Here is a 19,038-nt window from a genome sequence, read left to right as displayed (position 1 = left end):
GTTGAGATTCCCCCCTCTTTACCCTGCTTTTCTTGGGTGCCGATGCTGTGCTGGTGCTGTCTGCTGAGCCTGTGACAAACACGGTTTCTGCAACTCATTTGGGAGCAGTGGAGGACACCTGCTGCTCAACCACTGCTATAGCCTTGTCCTCCCAACCCCGGGCTGCAGGCTCCATCTTCCTCAGCAACATTAATGCTGCCCTTCTGCAGTCTCACTCCCACTGCTTAATGCTTGGTCTTGGGGGAAATATCAAGCACAGTAAGGGGGCAGGCACTGAAGTTCCCCACAGGTTAGCCAGGAAATGTTCTTACTTCTGTGTGAGTCAGCAACAGCTTCTCTCTTCTGCCTGTGCTTTTGAGAAGCAGCAAGATGCTCTGGCCTTGCTTTGAGGAACATGAGGGGGTCTAATGCTATTCACCCTTTCCCCCCAGCTACTGGCCACGTGTGAAGAATTCGACCCAGAGCTGGGAGCCACCCTCTTGCACATCTTGAGGCCCTCTGCAACCATGGAGCTGGATGAAGAACTGGTTCTGTTCTGAGGGACAGGCAGGGCAGCAGGCAGTGCATGGCCCAGCAGAGCACCTTGCCTGTGGCTGAAGGGCCAGACAAGGTGCCACCTTCCTCACTACTGCTCTTCCTTTCAAATTACTTTGTAAATAATTTATTACAAGCATAACCATGAAGCTCTTGTTACAATAAAAAGTAGGTTGCAAATTTCAGTTTAGACTTGCTTTGGGAATAATTTTTTTTTTTTTTAATCCAGAACAAAAATGGCTGCTTAAAGTTCGCTCCACTGTCCTAGATAATCCCCTAGAGCCACACATGGGCACTTCAGTACAGGCAGCAGCAGCTCCTGCAGGCAGGGAACAGTTGTGGCAAACTCTGCTTCTACAACTGTGTGCGTGGGGAGAAAGGGGGACCACGAAGGGGTGCTGCCGAACATCCACTCCCCTGGGGTTAGACAGACTCTTAGTACAACACTGCTGAATCAGACGTGAGCATGGAGGATCACAGCATGAAAACAAGCTTTTTCTGAGCAAGCTGAAGCTAATTCCACCGAGTTCTTTGGGAGACTAAACTGTAGATTAAAAATCTCTGCTCTGCCATATGGTTTCTACAGGACTGGACTGGGAAAGCTCCCCTGAACCCCTCAGGTGGGCTCCTGCTGTGCAGTCACTTCTGGCTTTACCACTTGGCCTTCCGAAGTCCCTGAAGTATTTAGGAGAATGGGCTCTGGCTCCAGTGGCTTGGCTTTGTCCTGAATCTGGATGAGAGGGTGCACCATGGACATGTGGACATTAAGGTTATGGGCCTTCTCGAAGCGCTTCCCACACTGGTCACAGGCAAACTCCAGCTCTGTCTCAGCTTTGTGTTTGGTCATGTGGTACTTGAGCGATGCTCGCTGCCTGCACTGGAAGCCACAGATCTCACATCTGCAAGGCAAAGCAGGGGCTCAGCACTGAGCCTGAAGCTCTCTGTCACACTGAAGAAGCCCCACAAGACAACCACAGCCTCACACTGTCTCCTACAGCCACCCCAATCATCCAACACAATCCTCTCCTCAGGCCTGCAGCTCGCTGGTGGTAGCTGAGCCCTCCCCTGCTGAACTCAAAACAGCAACATCATCAGAAGGAGATGTAATAACGTGCTCAGCAACAGGAACATTTAAACAGGATGAACATTTAAAGTGATTCAGCCAGGATGCTGCCAGCTACAGGCAGGGTTTGTGTCACAGAATCACTCTGGGCTAAGCTCAGTGGCTGTGAGGGCTCAGCAGAACTTCACTGCCCTTCTCTCAGCTATGAAGGCAGGGTTGGTGTGCACTTACTGAAGGGGCTTTGCTCCCGAGTGACGCATCTGATGGACTGAGAGGTGTTTGCGTTGCTTAAAGGTCTGCCCACATTCATCACAGATATAATTACGTACCTCTGCAATGGAAAACAGGAGAGAGTAATGATTCTGCTTAGTTCCTACTATGGGAAAAGCACACGTGCAGCTGCCCACACTCTGATGGAGCCTGAATTCCTCCCCCTGCCTCGCATCCCCCACACGATGCCTTGTTCCAGGTTTACAGGCAGTTCTACACCCCACACAGCGCCCTGCCACAGCACCTACAAGCCTTGTGCAATCAAGTGTTGGGTGTTTGTGATGCTGTTGCTGGCTGTGACACACCTGTATGAATGAGCTTCACGTGACGCTGTAGGTACCGGTCGATCATGAACACCTTGTTGCAGCCTGGATGAGGACAGGGCCTCTCCCGCACCTCCTCATGGTGCTCTTTGATATGCTTCTGTGAAGGAAGGACAAAGCTTCTAAGCACTGGCTGCATTTTCCCCAGCCAAAAGCTTGAATCCCTCAAAGACCATCTTGGCAGGCTCGTGCATTGGCACTGCTTCACTGAGAAACCAGACACTTGGACTCAAATCTACCCCTGGCAGCAGGGGCTCTAATGGAACACAGCAGAGCTTGGGCTGAGGGCTGCTGCTGAGCCAGTGGCAGAATTCCAGACCAGGAAGAGCACCCCTATTATGTTTGGGAGCACAGAAAAAAGCTTCTTTCAGCAGACTGCTCATAGTGCTTATAGAGAGTCAGCGAATTAAATCTGCTGGTGCCTCTCTCCTCATGTGGAGGTGGCTTTGCAGTACTGAAAGCATCAGGTTTGGGACAGGAGCAAACCCTGACTCACCTTCATGCCGTCGGCCCCCCTGTAGACAGCCGTGCATCCCTGGTAAGGACACTTGTAGATGGTCGGCAGCTCCTCCCTGTGAAACAGAGCCCTGCCATCAGCCAGCGTGCTGAGTGGGGGCACTGCCCAGCCACCTAACTCCTTATTACCTCTCACACTTAATCTTTTTTTTCCAGCCTGGCTTAGGTCCTGGCTTCTTCCTTATTTTGGGCTCTTCTGCCTTCTTTACTTCTTTGCTGTCACTTTTCTTGCTAGAAACCCTCCAAGAAGGAACAAGGACAATGGTTTAATACTTAATTTTGGTTTTAGTTCTCCCACCTAATTGTCCCTGAGTGTCAGCTCTGCGCGATGCTTGCCCTGGCAAAGCAGGAACGTGTGGACAAGCTGAGCTGTGGTAATCAGTGCCAAGCCTGGAGTTGAGGGATGAGCTTGGACTCAATGGGGAGCTCACGGAACACAGGCACTGGGCATGACTGCGGCCTCCAGGCATGAACTTACAGGGAACAGAGGCCACAAAGGAAAGCAGTGGCATTGGCCAAGCCAAGTCCATTGCAGAGCAGGCACCATCCCTCCCGTTCACCCAGAGAGCACTCCGCTCACCGCACCCACCACAAGCCCCTTACTTCTTCTCGGGGTAGGGCTCAAAGGAGTCATCTGAAGACTGCACGTTTCTCTTCTCGTTTTCATCGTCACTCAAGAAATCCCTGAGAGAAAGAAGATGCCCTTTACCCACAGAGCACCACCCTGGCTCTTCAGCACCAGCAGCATGAGTTCTCTGCTCCCAGCACATCCACCTCCCCCACGGCACGGCAGCCGAGGCTCCACGTGTCCTCCTCCCCCATAAACTCCCCAGGCAAACACAGCACCCATGCACACAGCAAACAGCAAATTCGGGTTCTTTTAGGACTAGATCTCTGTAAGAATAATTGAACCTCTGTCAGGAGAACAAAATCAGCTGTTACTGAAAGATCTATTTATTGTTGAGGGATGTTGCCACCACTTTCTTTACTGGGAAAGTAATTTTCTACAGCAGAATGTAATATAATTATCTGGTACGGGTTAAGCTGCAGGTCATTCTGTATTTCATCATGCACAGCAACCACACAGGTTTTGGTTTTACTTTTTTCTCCTTTTAAGTCCTAAGCCATACAAGAAGCAATTAATTCTGAGGCCAGGAAACAGGCAATAAGTTACTGTGGCACTTTTAATGTGACAGCTGATGGGGTCAGCTGACACAATTAAATAAATGTGCACTAGGCCATACTTCAGACTCAGTTCTGTTATTTACAACCCTCACTTTAAATGCCAGCATTTGAGGGATTTAGCCAACTCTTTGATCATAAAGACTGCTAAGCTGTCAGTGTCCCTCCCACCTCCCATTTAGTCACACTTCAACTGCCAACCCCTCGCACCGACTGCTTTTCTGGAGCCCCAGCATGGAGCAGCCATGAAGGGAAATTGCTCTGAGGGGCTGGAGCAGCACAACCCAGGCCCCAGCAAGCCCCCACATGGTTCCTTCCCCAGGGCAGGGAACAAAACAGGACCAGGTTTGCTGGAAGTGGCCAGCACAGAGAGCACATGTGCGTGCAAAACCACACACACCACTGTGCAAACCCCAGCAGCATGAGCTCCATCCACCTCCGACACTGGTTCCGAGGGGCCTCGAGGGCCGGGTCACTGGTGGAGAAAGAGCTCTCTGAGGTGGGTTTGGCATACTCGCAAAGAAGACATTTAGGCTATGTTAAACCCACTCTTCTCTCACCCCTCAGAAAGGTCACTGAACTCGTCTTTTACCCGCTCATCCGACGTTGCAGACAGAACCTGCTTCCCACTCAACTGTCCTAGGGAATGAAGGAGAACACGGTGTGTTACAAGGAAAAGCAGCAAAACCAAGCCAGAGGAGATGGCTGCCAGGAAGGAACCAGCCGCTCTGGGTTCACTTAGCATGGCCCACACCGAATAAAGTTAATGATTATTTAAACCTAACTCCATGTCTCATGTGCTCAGGGACAGGAGAGCCTTTACCCTGCAGTTCCCCTGAGCATCTTTCAGTTTCCCTCATGAGTCATCCCACAACGTGTCCCAGCTTCCATTCCCCTTTCCAGCAGTGGCTGTCAGAGCTAAAGGCAGCCTGACTTGTAACTCAGAATCAGTGTTAATTTAATTCCTCTCTTCTGCAAGCGGCGCTGCGGGGAGTTCAGCAGTAACTCAGCCTATGAGCCTGGCAATTTTCCTTTATGGAGAGAAGGGGCTCCTGCTGTTCAGCATCACCTGCAGTGGGCCAGCAAGCCTCTCCTTGCCCTCAAAAGGATGGGGTTTGAATTGAGCAGAAAGGAACATCTGGCAAACATGGTGCTGGAGAACCAGTGACTGTTCTGCACCACAACAGTGTCCAAGTAGGGGGCCAGCCCCTGGGCCAGCTCTGCAGTTCCTCATCCTTCCCCAGAGGCCTGGGGGGGAGATCAGAAAGCAAATCCCTTACCTGTGGCACTGCTCACTGGTGACACAGGCTGCGGCAGGGCTGTCTCCTGCAAGGGCACTGTGCTGTCCAGTTGTGAGTGAGATGAATCCCTGTTCTGCAGCGGCTCATTCTTTACGTTCAGTGGCACCGATGTGGTCCCTTTGTTTGCAGGCTCCTGGCAAGGAGTTGTCCTTACTGGAGCATGCTGAGGCTCAGGAGCAGAAACAGCCTCGGCATTGTCTGCCTCTGCCCCATTGTCAGTTAAGTGCTGTGCTGTGCTCTTGTTCCACTCCTGTTTGACAGACAAGGCGCTGTCGACCAGCACCGTGCTACAGTCCGAATCGGTGTCCATGACGTAGTCGTGGCCATTGCCACATCCCCAGACGGCGCGGATGATGCCGCAGTACTCGGAGGAGAGCACGCTCTGCAGGCTGGGTGCCGATGTGCAGCTCCCGGCGTGCCGGTGCGCCCATGACACCAGGCTGTGCAGGCACTGTGGGCTTGACGTGATCAGGTCGACTGCCAGGGGAGAGGCGGCACATGGATGGTCAGTCAGGACAGCAAGAGACAGTCATCCGTGGGGAGAGACATGGTGTTCCCAAAGGAGGGGACAGGGCAGTTGCGAGACCCCCTGAAGATGCTCTGGGGCTGCCCCACTGGCTGCTGATATCGTTAGTTATACAGCAGAGAGTGTATTTCTGTTTGTCCCCTGTGTCTGACTGTGGTGGAAACAGGCCTGGCACTGCCACCCAAACCCTCTCTTCATGCTACTGCCTCACACTTTGTGGTGTGAGACTGTGACTGTGCAGCTCAGCTTGAGGAGTCCCTTGACACCCAAAAACCCAGCCCTGTGCTGATGGCATCACAAAAAGGGAAAGGAAAAGAAGGGGAAAAAGAAGGGGAGGAAAAGGGAGAAAAGAAGGCGGGGGGGGAGGGAAGGGAGAAATGAAGCTGGGGGGAAAGTGAGAAAGGAAGGGAAAGAAAAACAGAGGAAGGAAGGGGAAAAGAGGACAAAAGGAAGGGGAAAAAAAGGGAAAGGGGGCAGGCACTCACCCAGGCAGGAGGCACCTCCTTCTGCTCCCTGCTGGGCCTGAGCCACACCGCTCCTGTAAAACCCAGAACAGCCCAGTGAGGTCTCGGGGGTTACAGAAGCACCTGGCATCGACACGTGGCCATTTACCGCTCCCGGGAAGCAAGAGACACAACGTACTTTCCTTTGGACTTCGTGTGGCCCGTGGGGGACGCGTTCACGCGCTGGATGAAGGTCCTGAGGACGCTGCGGCATTTGTAGAACTGGGCATGGCACTTCTTGCAGACGAACTGCGGCAGCGCGGGGTCCTGCCGCACCGCCACGCCGACCAGCCGCTGGAAGTCGGTGAAGAAGACCTGGTCCACGCGGCGCTGCTTCTCCGAGTTCTCCCCCATGACCGGCACCTTCCCGAAGGCATTGCGCAGGCTCCTGGATGAGAACTTCCCGTGGCACAGGCGACAATACCCAGTGCTCAGGGCTCGGCCAATTCCTGCCAGAGAAGGGTTGAACACAGCCGTTGAGTGCCTGCTGCAGGAGTACCCCAGCCACCTACAGCCCCACGGTGGTGGCGTGCAGGAAGACATTCCCTTTCCCTTAATCCAGGCTGCCTATAAAGCCCAACATGAGCATGGAAAAGCCAGGCAGGAAGCAAGACACTTTCCCTGTGACCCTTCCCTGCAGACCAGGGCATTGCTCTGCAACCAGCTGACCCCCAAACCAGCCTCTGCTTTTCCTCGTTGCTGCTATGGAGGATCCTCTTCCCAGCTGCAGCATTCCTGGGGCTCACTCCCTCAAGTGTGTGCTTTGCCAGCATCATCCCTCGGCTTAAGCAGATCTTCTCCCTGCAGGGTATTTATCTCTAACGTATTTATAGCCGTTGGTGGCAGCCTTCAGCCTGCGAGGTGTCAGTGGTGCCCTGCAGCAGGCAGGGAGCTGGGATGTTTAAACTTACACAAGGGCAGTTCAGGTTGGAGATAAGGCTGACGTTCTTCCCTTTGAGGGTGCCGAGGCGCTGGCACAGGGTGTCCAGAGAAGCTGTGGCTGCCCCATCCCTGGCAGTGTTCAAGGCCAGGTTGGACACAGGGGCTTGGAGCAAGCTGCTCCAGTGGAAGGGGTCCCTGCCCGTGGCAGGGGTTGGAGCTGGGTGAGCTTTAAGCTCCCTTCCAACGCAAACCAGGCTGGGATTCTGTGATCCCGGCGCACGATGCAACGCACCCTTCCCGCTCCCTGTTCCCTGACCATGCTGCCCTCCCATACGGCAGCCCCCGCCCGTGGCATTCCTGCTCTGCGGAGCACGGCTCCATCCCAGGAAACCTCCTGGACCGGAGTGAGGGAAACCCTCCGGTACAGCCCGCAGGGGACCGGTCCCGCCTGCAAGCCCCGGTCGCTCTTCAGACGCTCAACTTCCAACCCTTCCGTGCTCGGGCTTATCTCCCGCCGCAGCCGCCCCGGCTCGGCTCTCGGCTCCCTCTCGGCACCGGAGCACGGAGGTAAGAGCTCGCCACTCCGTGCTGCCCCAGCCCCTCGTACCGCGCCGGTTACCGGCATCCCCAGGCCCGTCCGCCGCTGCACCGAGCCCGGTCCGGGACGCCCCGCGGCCCGTCCCGGTGCGTGGCTGCTCCGTCGCTCCCGTCTGCGGGCTCCCGGTGCCCCCGCCCCGGCCGGGCCTCACCTGCCTCCGGGGCCCCGCCGAGCGCTGCGGGCCGTGTCCAAGCGGCTGCGGCGGCCGCCGGGGCCAACCCCGCTGTGGGCTCGGGCCTCGCCGCCGCCTCGCTCCCGCGGGCCGCCGTGCCCGGACGCCGCCGTGGCTCGGGGGGCTCCGCGCCGGGGCCGCCGGCGGCCGCCAGGAACCGGCCGCGCCGATCGCGCTTCATCCCCGCCGCCGCCGCCGCGGGCCCGGCCCGCCCCGCCCGCCGCAGCGCCCCCTGCCGCCCGGAGGACCCCGCCCCCGGTCCGTCTCCGCCGCGCTCCCCCCTAGGGCGCCGCGGCCCGATCGCGCCGTTCCGGGCGGCGGCCGCCATGGCCGCGGCGGGCCGCGGCGGCCCTGCGGGGCCGTGGGGGCCCGGGGCGGGCCGGGCCCTGCAGACCGCCATGCGGGCGGCCAGCGGCGCCCTGGAGATGGACAGTGCCGGGCGGACGCGGGTGAGCGCGGAGCGGGACCCCCGGGGCCTCCCCACGGGCTCGGCCTCCCCGGCGGCCCGGCGGCCCTCCGAGGCCATGGGGTGGCCTGGCCGTGTGTGTGTGTGTCCCACACACCCTGGTTACCGCGGGGATGGGCCCGATCCCGGCCGCTCGCCGGGGCTGCGGCCGGGGGTGCCGGGCAGGAGGAGGCAGCTCAGGGGTCCCGTGCACCCGGGGTCCGCGGCTCAGCCCCGTGTCCCCGGCAGGAGGCCTACGTGGAATACCTGAAGAGCATCGCCCTCATCGCGCAGGCCCTGCAGGAGGAGGCGGCGGGGGCAGGTAAGGCAGCGCCCGGCAGTGACCTCGGTGCCCGCCGCGGTGCCGGAGCGGTCCGTGGCCGGTGTCCGTGTGGGGTGAGCAGCACCCTGCCCTCCCGTAGACGGCAGCGAGGCGGTCACCGCCGACACGCCGAAGATGCTGAAGCTGGCAGAGCAGTGCCTGGAGAGGGTGAAGTCCATCGCGGCGGCGCTGGGTGAGTGCGGGGGACTGCAGGACCCCGGGGCGGGGGAGGCTGTGCCGGGCTGTGGAGGGGCACAGTGACCTCTCCTTCCCTCCATAGGGAAAGCCCAGGCCAAACCGGCCGCGCAGGAGCGGAGCGGGGCCCCCGCTGCCCTCCCCAGGCACCGCCGAGTCCTCTCGGATGAGGGAGGGAAGCTTTCCCCATTCCTGCCCCCGGAGATCTTCCAGAAGCTGCAGATCACCGAGGCGCAGAGCGCGCGCAAGTACGTGCAGCCCCAGGCCTGCTTGGGGGCTGTGGGGCTGGCATGGACCATACCCAGGCTCTGGCTGTGCCAGGAGTGGGGCACGGCAGGGAAGGGGCCCTGTCACCTATCGCTGTGCCTTGTGGTGGGTGCTGAGGGCAGGTTCCTAACAGGGAGCTGACACCGCTGGAAGAGGCATCTCTGCAGAACCAGAAGCTGAAGGCTGCCTACGAGGCGCGGGTGGCACGGCTGAACCCCAACCAGGCCCTGCAGAAGACGTCCCTGGCAAGTGGGGAGCCCCCCCCGGGGTGGGCTGGGAGGGGAGAGGGTCCCTGCAGTGCCCAGGGGCCCCCTGCTCGGTGCTGGCTGTGCTGGTGGCTCTGGGCAGATGTCCCCAACACGCTGCTTGCTTCACAGACGCTGTCCCTGCAGCGGCAGATGATGGAGAACCTGGTGATCGCCAAGGCCCGGGAGGAGACTGTATCCTTCCTGGTGGTGAGGGTGTGCCGGGCTCCACAGAGCCCCACATCTCCCATCCCTGGTACTTGTGCCCGCCCCAGCCCTGGGCTGACCCCAGACAGGCTTTTGGGGTCCTGCTCCCATGCTGCTGATCATAGAATCATAGAATAGTTAGGGTTGGAAAGGACCCTAGGATCATCCAGCTCCAACCCCCCTGCCATGGCCAGGGACACCCCACACTAAACCATGGCACCCAAGGCCTCGTCCAACCTGATCTTGAGCACTGCCAGGGATGGAGCATTCACAGCTTCCCTGGGCAACCCATTCCAGTGCCTCACCACCTTACTGTAAGGTAAAGAACCTCCTCCTTATATCCAATCTAAACTTCCCCTGTTTAAGTTTTAACCCATTAGCCCCTGTCCCGTCACTACAGTCCCTAATGAAGAGTGCCTCCCCAGCATCCCTATAGGCCCCCTTCAGATACTGGAAGGCTGCTATGAGGTCTCCACGCAGCCTTCTCTTCTCCAGACTGAGCAGCCCCAGTTTTCTCTGCCTGTTTTCATAGAGGAGGTGCTCCAGTCCCTGATCATCCTCGTGGCCTCCTCTGGACTTGTTCCAACAGTTCCATGTCCTTTTTCTTCTGAGGACACCAGAACTGCACACAATGCTCCAAGTGAGGTCTCACAAGAGCAGAGCAGAGGGGCAGGATCACCTCCTTCGACCTGCTGGTCACGCTGCTTTTGATGCAGCCCAGGATACGGTTGCTTTCTGGGCTGCAAGCGCACACTGAAGCCGGCTCATGTTCATTTTCTCATCGACCAACACCCCCAAGTCCTTCTCCGCAGGGCTGCTCTGAATCTCTTCTCTGCCCAACCTGTAGCTGTGCCTGGGATTGCTCTGACCCAGGTGCAGGACCTTGCACTTGGCATGGTTAAACTTCATGAGGTTGGCATCAGCCCACCTCACAAGCGTGTCGAGGTGCCTCTGGATGGCCCTCCTGGTCCCTCCTTCCCTCCAGGGTATCAACCAAACCACACAGCTCGGTGTCATCGGCAAACTTGCTGAGGGCGCACTCAATCCCATGTCCATGGCAGTGACAAAGATGTTGAACAAGACCGGTCCCAACACCGATCCCTGAGGGATCCCACTCATTGGTGGGATGATGGAGGTGGGGAAGGGCTGATCCTGGGAGCTGTGCTTGTCAGCCGGTTGCGCTGGCTGTTGCAGGGGTGCGGGAGCTCCAGAGCCTTAACTCTGCCCTGGCCCAGCTGCAGCGGAAGATGGAGGAGCGGCGGCTGCGGCTGCAGGAGGCTGCCAACAGGTAAAGGGGTGTCCCAGCAGGGACCCTGCGGTGCAGGGTCACCCTGGTAGTGCCTTTACCAGGACCATTCCACCCACAGGAGGTTCTCCAGCAGCGTGGCCCTCACGCCTGAGGAGCAGGAGCAGAGAGCCCTCTACGCTGCCATCCTCGAGTATGAGCAGGACCATGTGAGTACACACCAGAGGCTGAGTGGGGACAAAGAACTGTGCCATGGGTGCAGGATGCGTGCTGCCCTCAGGTGCTGTTGGGCAGAAAATCTTGATGTCCCTGGGTGCTGTGCCATGGGGCAGGGTGCTGTGCAATCCCCAGTCACTGTGGGGGCAGGATGCCATGGGGCAGGGTGCTCTGCCATCCCATCTGATGCTTCCCAGGACTGGCCAAGGCAGTGGAAAGCCAAGCTGAAGAGGAGCCCAACGGATCTCTCCCTGGTGTCAGGGCTCTTCTCCTGTCTCCTCAGGTAGTGCTGGGATGGGGAAGGACCCTTCTTGGAGCAAGGGGGCTGCAGCCACATGCTGATGCCCCCTGCCCACCGCTCCCTATGCTTCCAGCTTCCCTGATCACCCCATCGCACAGCTCCTGCGGCAGCTGCAGTGCGCGGTGTACACCCGCCTGTACCCGGCTGTCAGCCGTGGCGCTGCCGACTCTGCCGCGGGGTCCCCTGCTGGCCTCAGCTCTCTCCCACTGGACGCAGGGGGCTCACTGCCCGCCGAGCCTGGGGGCCGCCGGCTCCGTGCCTCCCGCAGCCTCCACTGCATGTTCTCAGTGCCCGAGCATGGTGCAGCCGGGCTGCGGCACAGCGTCTCCAGCACGCCCCTCGCTGCTGCTGGCCCCCCAAAAGCAGAGGGCGGTTGGACAGGGCCAGCGGCAGCCCCCCAGACCCCCCGGGAGAGCTCCTTTGAGGACCTGGAGCGGTTCCTGGCATCGCCTGAGGGCTGGGCCCCTGCGGAGCCCCTGGATGTCCCCAGGACAGAGGCGACGCTACCGGAGCAGCTGAAGGGCATCGTGCGGGACATCCACAATGCCATCGGTGAGGGATGGGCACTGGGATCGGGGGAGTCATCCCCCACTGTAGGCTATCTGGGGGAGTGCACTGCATTGTTTTAGCTGGAGCATCTCAGGGGGCCGGGTGGGGAGTACAGCGTGTCCTGGGGTCACTCACTGAGCATACTGCGTAACTCATCCCTTCTCAGACAGGCTGCTGTCCCTGACGCTGCTGGCCTTCGAGGGGCTGAACACAGCCGCCGGCAAGGACCAGTGCCTGGCCTGCCTGGAGGAAGCCTTCTTCCCACCACTGTGGGCCCCGCTGTTGGCTCTCTACAGGTACTGAGACCCCAGGGCTGGGCTGGGCTCCCGGAGCCCCCTCCCCGGCAGCCCCTCACCTCTCTGCCCGCAGGAGCGTGCACCAGACCCGCGAGGCGGCCCTGGCCCGCAGCATGGAGCGGCACCGGCACGCTGGCCCCACCGACATGGGGCTGGCATCCCGGCTCTTGCCCACGGCACCCGGCTGCCCCGTGTATGGCTCTGCCATCGAGGACCTGCGCCTCATCCCGCTGGAGAGCTGTCCCCGGAGGAAGCTGGAGTGCATTGGTCAGTGCATTGGCTGGGAGGGATCTGGGGGGGGGGGTGCCGGGGTGAGCCTTAGCATCCCCTGTTCTGTGCCACAGTGCGAGCCCTGCGCGGCATCTGCGAGTGTGCCGAGGAGTACTGTGGTGCTCGGGACCGCCGGACCCCCGCCACCGCCGCCATGTGAGTGCCATGGAGGGCAGCCAGCCCCATGGCCAGACACAGCAGAGCCAGGGCTGTGGTGGGGAGATGGGAGGTGTGGATGTGGGGGGTCCCACTGCCTACGGGGCTGATGATTCCTGTTGGCAGCAGTGGGGCAGATGACCTGCTGCCCATCCTGTCCTACGTGGTGCTGCAGACAGGGCTGCCCCAGCTGCTGTCTGAGTGTGCTGCCCTGGAGGAGTTCATCCACGAGGGGTAAGTGCCTGGGGAACATTGGGGGTGTGTGGGTACCCCCTGGCTGGAGGCATTGATGGAAGAATGGGGAGGGGGCCAGGTGGGAGATGTGGCTCCTATGGGTGCAGGGCTATGGGGTAATGGCCATGGTAATGTCCTGGTTGTGGCATGGCCATGATGTGGTAGCCATGATACTGTGGTGGCCATGGCAGTGTCCCAGCTGTGACAGTGTGGTGGCCATGGTGGTGTCCTGTCCTGGCCATGATGATGCGGTGTCCATGGCAGTGTCCTGGTGTCTTGGCTGCTGTGGTGCTGGCTGGCCATGGCAGAGTGGTGCCCATGGTGATGTCCTGGCCATGATAATTCCGTGGCCAATGGCAGTGTCCTGGTGTCTTGCCTGTGGTGGTCCTGGCTGTGGTCATGTAGCAGTCATGATAGTGTGGTGATTGTGGCAGTGTTGTGGCCATGGTGGTGTGGTGGTCGTGATGGTGTGACGGCCATGGTGGTGGTGTCCTGGCTGGGACGGTGTGGTGGCCATGGCAGTGTTGTGGCCATGGCAGTGTCCCAGCTGTGATGCTGCGGTGGCCGTGGTGCAGGTGCCTGATTGGGGAGGAGGGATACTGCCTGACGTCCCTGCAGAGCGCCCTGTCCTACGTGGAGTCCCTGCAGTGAGGAGGCAGCCGCGGGGACCCCTCCCCGCCATCCACCGCCAGGTGCTGCTGGTCCCCATCCCCGCGGACCCGGTGTGGGGCCGCGGGGGTCCCGTTGGTGGGGATGAACCGAGCCGACCCCGCGGTGGGGAAGGGGAGAGCTGGGGCTGGCTCGGGGGTTGCTCCTCCCTTCCTGCGGGGGGCGCTGTGGGGCGCGGGTTCCGTTCCCGCGGTTCCAGCGCCCCGGTGACGTCAGCGGGGCGGTGGGCGTGGCGCGGGAAGAGGAAGGGAAGCGCGGGTGGAGCGGGCGCGGGAGCTCGGTGCTGACGCTGCCTGCACCGGCAGGATGTGCGCGGGCTCGGCGCTGCGGCAGCAGTACGGGCAGCAGTACCGGCACTGCCTGGAGCGCGAGTTCCGCCGCGGCCGCGCCGTGCCCTGCTCCGACCCGTCCTTCGTGGAGCGGCTGCGGCGGCGGCTGCGGCGGGAGCCGTCGGTGCTGAGGGCCCTGCAGGAGGACGCGCCCGAGCTGCTGGCCCGGGGGCTGCGGGGCTGGCCCGACCCGGGGCAGGCACTGCCGGGCCTGGCCCGCGCCTTCCGGCTGCTGGAGCTGGCGGCCATCAACCTCTACCTCTTCCCCTGGCGCAAGGAGTTCGGCACCGTGAAGGTGAGGGCCCGCGGGCCTGCCCGCGCCCCCGGGGCTGGGCTTGGGGGGGAACACCCCGGGGTTCCAACCGTGCTGCCGCTCTCGTTGCAGACCTTTTCCGGTGCCTACGTGCACTCGCTGCGCTCAGCACTCCCTGAAGACGACCTAGAGCGGAGCTTCGCCCGGCTGGGCTATGCACGGCAGGACCGGCACCGCTTGACGGTCTCCCGGCTCCCCCCGGAGCCCGAGCTGCTCGCTGCTGCCTGCGGCTTCTTGGCCTGCCGTCTGGAGTGTGAGATCCTGGTGGAGGTGGTGCTGCGGCTGCACCCACAGCAGCCCAGCGCCGAGGACCTGCTGCGGGCCCGATGGCTGGCTGCGGACATGGAGGCCTGCGTGGAGATGCTGCAGCAGATGGGGATGCAGCCCAAGGCGGCTGTTGGCTGCAGTGACCACGTGGACCTTTACCAAGCCGTGCCAAGCAGCCCCGAGGATGTGGAGGGCGAGGACACCCCCCCCCAGGCACTGCAGAGTGACCCTGGCAGCCCCGTGGGTGCCCTGGACATGCCCATGAGGAGCTGGGACTGCTGCAAAGAGCCCAAGGCTGGGCAGGAGCTGGTGCTGCCTGTCGGCAACCCCGACCTGGACACCTCCTCCTCTCACCTCTTCCTGCAGCAGGACCTCAGTGGGGCCAGCAGCCTATTCCCTGCCCTGGCTGTGGGGAGCAGACCCCCCCCAGTGCTGGGGGAGCCCCAGGACTCTCCCTGCTCTTCAGCTCCTGAAGAGGCCCCAGAGCTGCCCTGTTACCAGCTGCACTCGTGCCTGCGCCCGGGCGTGCTGCCCTCCTACTGCTGTACCACATGCCAGCAGCTCCACGCCGGTGCCTGCGCGGATGGGCTGGCCTGTCGCAGCCGCCACTGCGGGCAGGAGCTGCGCAGCGAGCGGCAGCAGCGGCTCTGGCTGCAGCGCTCGGAGGTGGACATGCTGCTGTCCGAGAGCTGCGGACCCCAGTCGTAGCACTGCAGCGTGCTGCTGCTGTGCATATCCCCTTGCACCCGCTAAGGGATGGGGACAGCCACTGCTGGGCCTGAGGGACGCTTTGCTCGCTCCACAGGGAGGGAGCAGTGAATGGGCCATGCTCTGCTTCATCCCCAGGGTGGTGGGAGCCTGCTCCAGCCCTGGCCCTCCCATTGTACATGCCTGGATGCATCTCAGTAAAGTGCAGCTGCCTCGCAGTGTGGTGGTGTCCTCATGCTGTGCAGGGGTGTACAGGGGCAGCAGCAGGGAACAGGGGCGGGATGGGGCCTGCAGGAACAGCTCTTTCCTCCAAGGAGAGTGGGGCCAGGCAGATTTAAGGCTGTGTTGGGAGGCAGAGCCTAGGGATGCTCTTATGCCTGTAGCACAAGGGAACAGAGCAGGGCTGTGGCTGCTTCCAGCCCAGGCAGAACCGAGGAATAAGGCAAATCACTCTGAGCTGCTGGCAGGTGCCTTTATTGATGGCAAAGTCTGGGTTACACCATGCAGCCAGCACTGGCTGAGGGCCCCATGCCAGCCTCTTCCTATGGAGCCCTGTGCATCCCTGCACCTCATTTCTCTTCTGCTCTTGGTGCTCCGCGCTGGAGCTGGTACAGTGCTTCTCTACTGCAGCCGGGCCATCTCCGCACTGGGAGCCGTCCTGGGAAGGGCTGAAGCCCTTGGTGCTGTTCAGCCGAGGAAAGCCATCCCAGTTGGCATGTGCCATGCTTCTCCCATGGGACAGAGCTCAGGGCTTACTGCGTTTGGCCTGGCTCTCAATCCCCACACTGGTGACAGCCACCCGCTTGTTGCGGTGGTGCGGGAAGGTGGGCATGAGCTCTGGCTCACAGGCTGTGGGGCAGAGAGCAGTGGTCAACGGGGCACAGAGCACCCCAACCCTGCCCCATGGGAGGCTACTTACGCAGGGGCTTCTCCTTGAAGTAGGAGCTATCTAGGCAGTCCTTTGCTGTGCCCCTGCAGGGATGAGGATACGTGAAGGTGCTGACCTGGCTCCCCCTGGCCCTAGGGACAGTGTGACACACGCAGCCCTGTTTGGGAAGCAGGCTTCCTCCCCTGCCCAGGCTGAGCTGCTGATGTGTCTTACCGTTTCTTGGGATCATACATAAAGAGGAAGTTGAGCAGCCGCTGCCCAGCCTCCGACAGCCAGGGGAACTTGTGCTTGAGGTTGTTGTAGGGCTGCTTCCGCAGCGTGTACTGGCTCACCAGGGGCAGCGTGGAGAAGCCCTGCATGGGTCAGGTGTGAGGTGGTGGTGAGCAGGGCAGGGCAGGCAGGGGAGGGCAGGGAGCAGGGGACTGCTCTCACCGGCCAGATGTTTTCGTTGGGTGTCCCTAGGAGCTGCACAATGAGATCGATCTGGTGGATCTCTGAGGTACCCGGCAGCAGTGGCTTGTGTGCCAGCAGCTCGGCGAGGATGCAGCCTGCAGCCCTGCAGGGCCGACAACATGAAAATCAGTGGAGATAGGAAAAGCCCATCCATTGATCCACCCTGCGGGTTTGCAGGCCCCCTCCCCTGCCCTGCCCTTACCACATGTCAACGCTGGTGGTCTGGTTCGCCATCCCCAGCAGCAGCTCAGGTGCTCGGTACCTGCATAAGGGTCAGCACTGACTCAAGGGGACAAATGAAGACCCTGCTACAATGCTGTGTCACACTGAGCCAGCACAGCTCTGTCCCCAGCACCAGCCACTCACCAAAGCGTGACAACTTTGGGAGTCATGGGCTTTGGTGGCATCCCATAGGTGCGTGCCAGTCCAAAATCAGCTGCAACAGAGACTTGGGATCAGGAGGAAGCTCTTGGCTCCAGCTGGCTCACGGAACAGAGGGAGAGATGTGGGTACAATCCATGGCAGGAGCTGGACCAGCAGCAGATGGGGGCTCACCTATCTTCACACAGCCTTTGTCAGTCATGAGCAGGTTGGACACCTTCAGATCCCTGCCAGGGAAGAGCAGGTCAGTGCTTGGTCAGAAGCACCCTTCAGGCCCAGCTCCTCCTGTACCTGCGTCTCCTCAGGGACGCACATCCAGGGCTCATAGACAGCTACAGAGCCCTGAGCCAAGCGACCACGAGACGAAGCTAATCCCATCATTCATTCAACTCTCCTTGCCCCACTCCTGCTCCCACATGGAACCACCAATTTGCTTCAACCACCCCCCCGAGTGCTGCTTGTCCCCAGGTATGGGTGCGGGAGGTGAAGAACGCTGTAGTTGCAGGGCTTCCTCCCATCAGCTGCTTCTCCCTGTGACCCCTTCCTCACTTCCTACATTCATCCCTCCATTCCCACCTGTGGACGATGTAGTTCTTGTGAAGGTACTCCAGGCCCTTGAAGACTTGCAGGATGATGCACTTCACCTACAGAAAGAGGACAGGAGCATCCACCTCTATGAGGGCAGCACCAGCAACCCCCCCAGTGCTTAAACCCGTTTGAGTGCCTCCAGTTTGCCCTGTATGTCAGTGCTCTGCAGAGTGTAAGTCCCCATGTCCTGCCAAATCACCCCACGGGCTGCCTGGGGGCACATTTTCTCCCAGCTCTGTTCCCCTGAGAGTTTGCTCCAGCCCAAAACCCAGCCTGGAAAGGCCCTGGAGAGTTCTCCAGTGGCCAGCTAAGCCCAGGCTCCACACAAAGCCCAGGAATCCTGGCTCCCTGATACTCCCCAGCCCTCCTGAAGCCCAGCACAAGGTCCAGGGAGCCCACCCTGGTGCCCAGTGTGATCTGGCAGCACTCTCTCAGGGGTAACGTGCCCGAAGCCTGGCCTGATCTTTACCTGAGCCTCTGAAAAAGGTGCCTGCATGTTCTCAAGAAGACTGGCTAGGTCCTGCTCGCAGTACCCCATCACGAGGAATATACTGTCATAGACAAGACACAATCAGGACCCTTCCCCATGTCACTTCTCCAGTGTTCCAGCACTTGTCTGCACTGAGAGAGGCAGCAGAGGGGGCTGTGCAGGTTCTGAAAGGCAGAGAAGACGGGAGACAATGGGAGGCCAGAGGAGGGAATCCCACCTCTCCAGATGGTTCCCTACAACCACCTCTTTGAGCTCCACGATGTTGGTGTGCCGAAACTGCAGCAGCAGTGTGATCTCCCGTAGGCTGCTGACAGGCATTCCTGCAAAGAGCAACATCCACGCTGCATGACTGCCTCGAGCAGGGGCCGGGGACGCCCCTGCCACAGCTCTCCTGCTCCTCCATTACCATCTTTCTCACTGTCCATCCGCACCTTCTTCAGTGCCACGATCTCGTTTGTCAGCGTGTCCCGGGCCCGGTCTGGAAGAACACGACACGCGGTCAGCACCGGCAAACGCGGAGCCTCTTCCCAGCTTTACTGGCTATGACAGCGCCCTCAAGCTGAGGTGGAGCGGCCGGCTCCGCACTTACACACGATGCCGTAGGTGCCCTCTCCGATCCGGTTCAGCTTCTCGAACTCCTTCACGCTCCGGCATCTCCCCAGCTACAACCGAAGAGCCGCATCGCACCGAGCGGTCACGGCCCCAGCCCCCCGGCACCGCACAGCGCCTTCAGCCACGCTCCCGCGGCCCGACCCGCGGTGCTGCTGCCGAGCCCAGCACCCCTGACCGCGGGCACCCGCTCCAGGCCGCCCGGACCCCTCCGCCCCGTGCCGGGCCCGCGGGTCACCCGTCCCGCAGGGCCTCCGACAACCGCAGTCCCCGGGGCTCCCGGGCCGCGCTCACCCGCTCCGCCGCCGGCACCTCGAAGTACCCCTCACCCCGCAGGCACCGCAGCCGCAGCGGCTCCGTTTCGGGGTCGGGCTCCGGCTCCGGCTCGGGCCCGCAGCCGTCGGCCATGACGGCTCTGGCGGGCGCCATAGCGCCACGCATGCGCAGCACAGCGCTGCTGGGCGCGGCCCCGCCGCCTCATAGCCACGCCCCCGTAGCGTGCCACACCCCATATGGCTCCGCC

The 19,038-nt window shown here is 60.9% G+C and overlaps 5 protein-coding genes across 11 annotated transcripts in view; 3 read left to right on the top strand and 2 right to left on the bottom strand.

Moving 5' to 3' along the window:
- The window catches only part of FANCA (FA complementation group A), a 36,624-nt gene extending 35,905 nt beyond the window's left edge, over nt 1-719 (top strand). The window contains exon 43 of the mRNA XM_062612982.1: nt 432-719. Coding sequence (XP_062468966.1) covers nt 432-539 — 108 coding nt within the window. The 3' untranslated portion in view covers nt 540-719. The remainder of the gene's footprint in view (nt 1-431) is intronic.
- ZNF276 (zinc finger protein 276) lies at nt 646-8,072 on the bottom strand. Of its 2 annotated transcripts, none has more exons than XM_062612960.1 (11): nt 7,850-8,072; nt 6,358-6,667; nt 6,201-6,253; nt 5,169-5,666; nt 4,449-4,527; nt 3,310-3,390; nt 2,836-2,946; nt 2,687-2,777; nt 2,173-2,290; nt 1,829-1,928; nt 646-1,433 (listed from the first exon to the last, which is right to left on the bottom strand). In XM_062612960.1, the coding sequence occupies exons 1-11, from the start codon at nt 8,049-8,051 to the stop codon at nt 1,151-1,153; spliced, it is 1,926 nt and encodes a 641-aa protein (XP_062468944.1). In that variant the 5' UTR covers nt 8,052-8,072; the 3' UTR covers nt 646-1,150. The 2 variants fall into 2 exon arrangements, with proteins under 2 accessions (XP_062468944.1, XP_062468945.1); XM_062612961.1 differs by having other exon boundaries at nt 2,687-2,762.
- A 101-nt stretch (nt 8,073-8,173) lies between these two features.
- Nucleotides 8,174-13,595, top strand: VPS9D1 (VPS9 domain containing 1). Of its 2 annotated transcripts, none has more exons than XM_062612963.1 (15): nt 8,174-8,319; nt 8,565-8,637; nt 8,738-8,830; nt 8,918-9,080; nt 9,233-9,344; nt 9,477-9,539; nt 10,787-10,839; nt 10,919-11,006; nt 11,211-11,296; nt 11,388-11,866; nt 12,030-12,159; nt 12,233-12,426; nt 12,504-12,585; nt 12,712-12,819; nt 13,395-13,595. In XM_062612963.1, the coding sequence occupies exons 1-15, from the start codon at nt 8,197-8,199 to the stop codon at nt 13,468-13,470; spliced, it is 1,923 nt and encodes a 640-aa protein (XP_062468947.1). In that variant the 5' UTR covers nt 8,174-8,196; the 3' UTR covers nt 13,471-13,595. The 2 variants fall into 2 exon arrangements, with proteins under 2 accessions (XP_062468947.1, XP_062468948.1); XM_062612964.1 differs by having other exon boundaries at nt 12,715-12,819; nt 13,395-13,594.
- Nucleotides 13,596-13,616: 21 nt separating this feature from the next.
- Nucleotides 13,617-15,323, top strand: SPATA2L (spermatogenesis associated 2 like). Its single transcript, XM_062612969.1, has 2 exons — nt 13,617-14,112; nt 14,203-15,323. Exons 1-2 carry the CDS (start codon nt 13,795-13,797, stop codon nt 15,103-15,105), a joined length of 1,221 nt encoding a protein of 406 aa, XP_062468953.1. The 5' UTR covers nt 13,617-13,794; the 3' UTR covers nt 15,106-15,323.
- Nucleotides 15,324-15,563: 240 nt separating this feature from the next.
- Nucleotides 15,564-18,964, bottom strand: CDK10 (cyclin dependent kinase 10). 5 transcript variants are annotated; one of them, XM_062612973.1, is made up of 13 exons: nt 18,810-18,964; nt 18,496-18,568; nt 18,338-18,384; nt 18,150-18,226; nt 17,886-17,967; nt 17,405-17,472; nt 17,003-17,055; nt 16,814-16,883; nt 16,650-16,709; nt 16,427-16,550; nt 16,208-16,347; nt 16,025-16,077; nt 15,564-15,954 (listed from the first exon to the last, which is right to left on the bottom strand). In XM_062612973.1, the coding sequence occupies exons 1-13, from the start codon at nt 18,954-18,956 to the stop codon at nt 15,851-15,853; spliced, it is 1,098 nt and encodes a 365-aa protein (XP_062468957.1). In that variant the 5' UTR covers nt 18,957-18,964; the 3' UTR covers nt 15,564-15,850. The 5 variants fall into 5 exon arrangements, with proteins under 5 accessions (XP_062468957.1, XP_062468958.1, XP_062468956.1 ...); XM_062612974.1 differs by having other exon boundaries at nt 18,124-18,226; nt 18,810-18,954; XM_062612972.1 differs by having other exon boundaries at nt 18,124-18,226; nt 18,313-18,384; nt 18,810-18,952.
- Between the last annotated feature and the right edge of the window lie 74 nt (nt 18,965-19,038).

This window comes from Pezoporus occidentalis, unplaced genomic scaffold (assembly GCF_034315485.1).
Source record: "Pezoporus occidentalis ecotype Australia unplaced genomic scaffold, CSIRO_AGI_Poc_V1 ctg163, whole genome shotgun sequence".
In the NCBI taxonomy this organism is placed as follows: Eukaryota; Metazoa; Chordata; class Aves; order Psittaciformes; family Psittacidae; genus Pezoporus; species Pezoporus occidentalis.
Note: the sequence above shows the minus strand (reverse complement) of the source record. Positions and strands in the feature narration are given on the sequence as shown.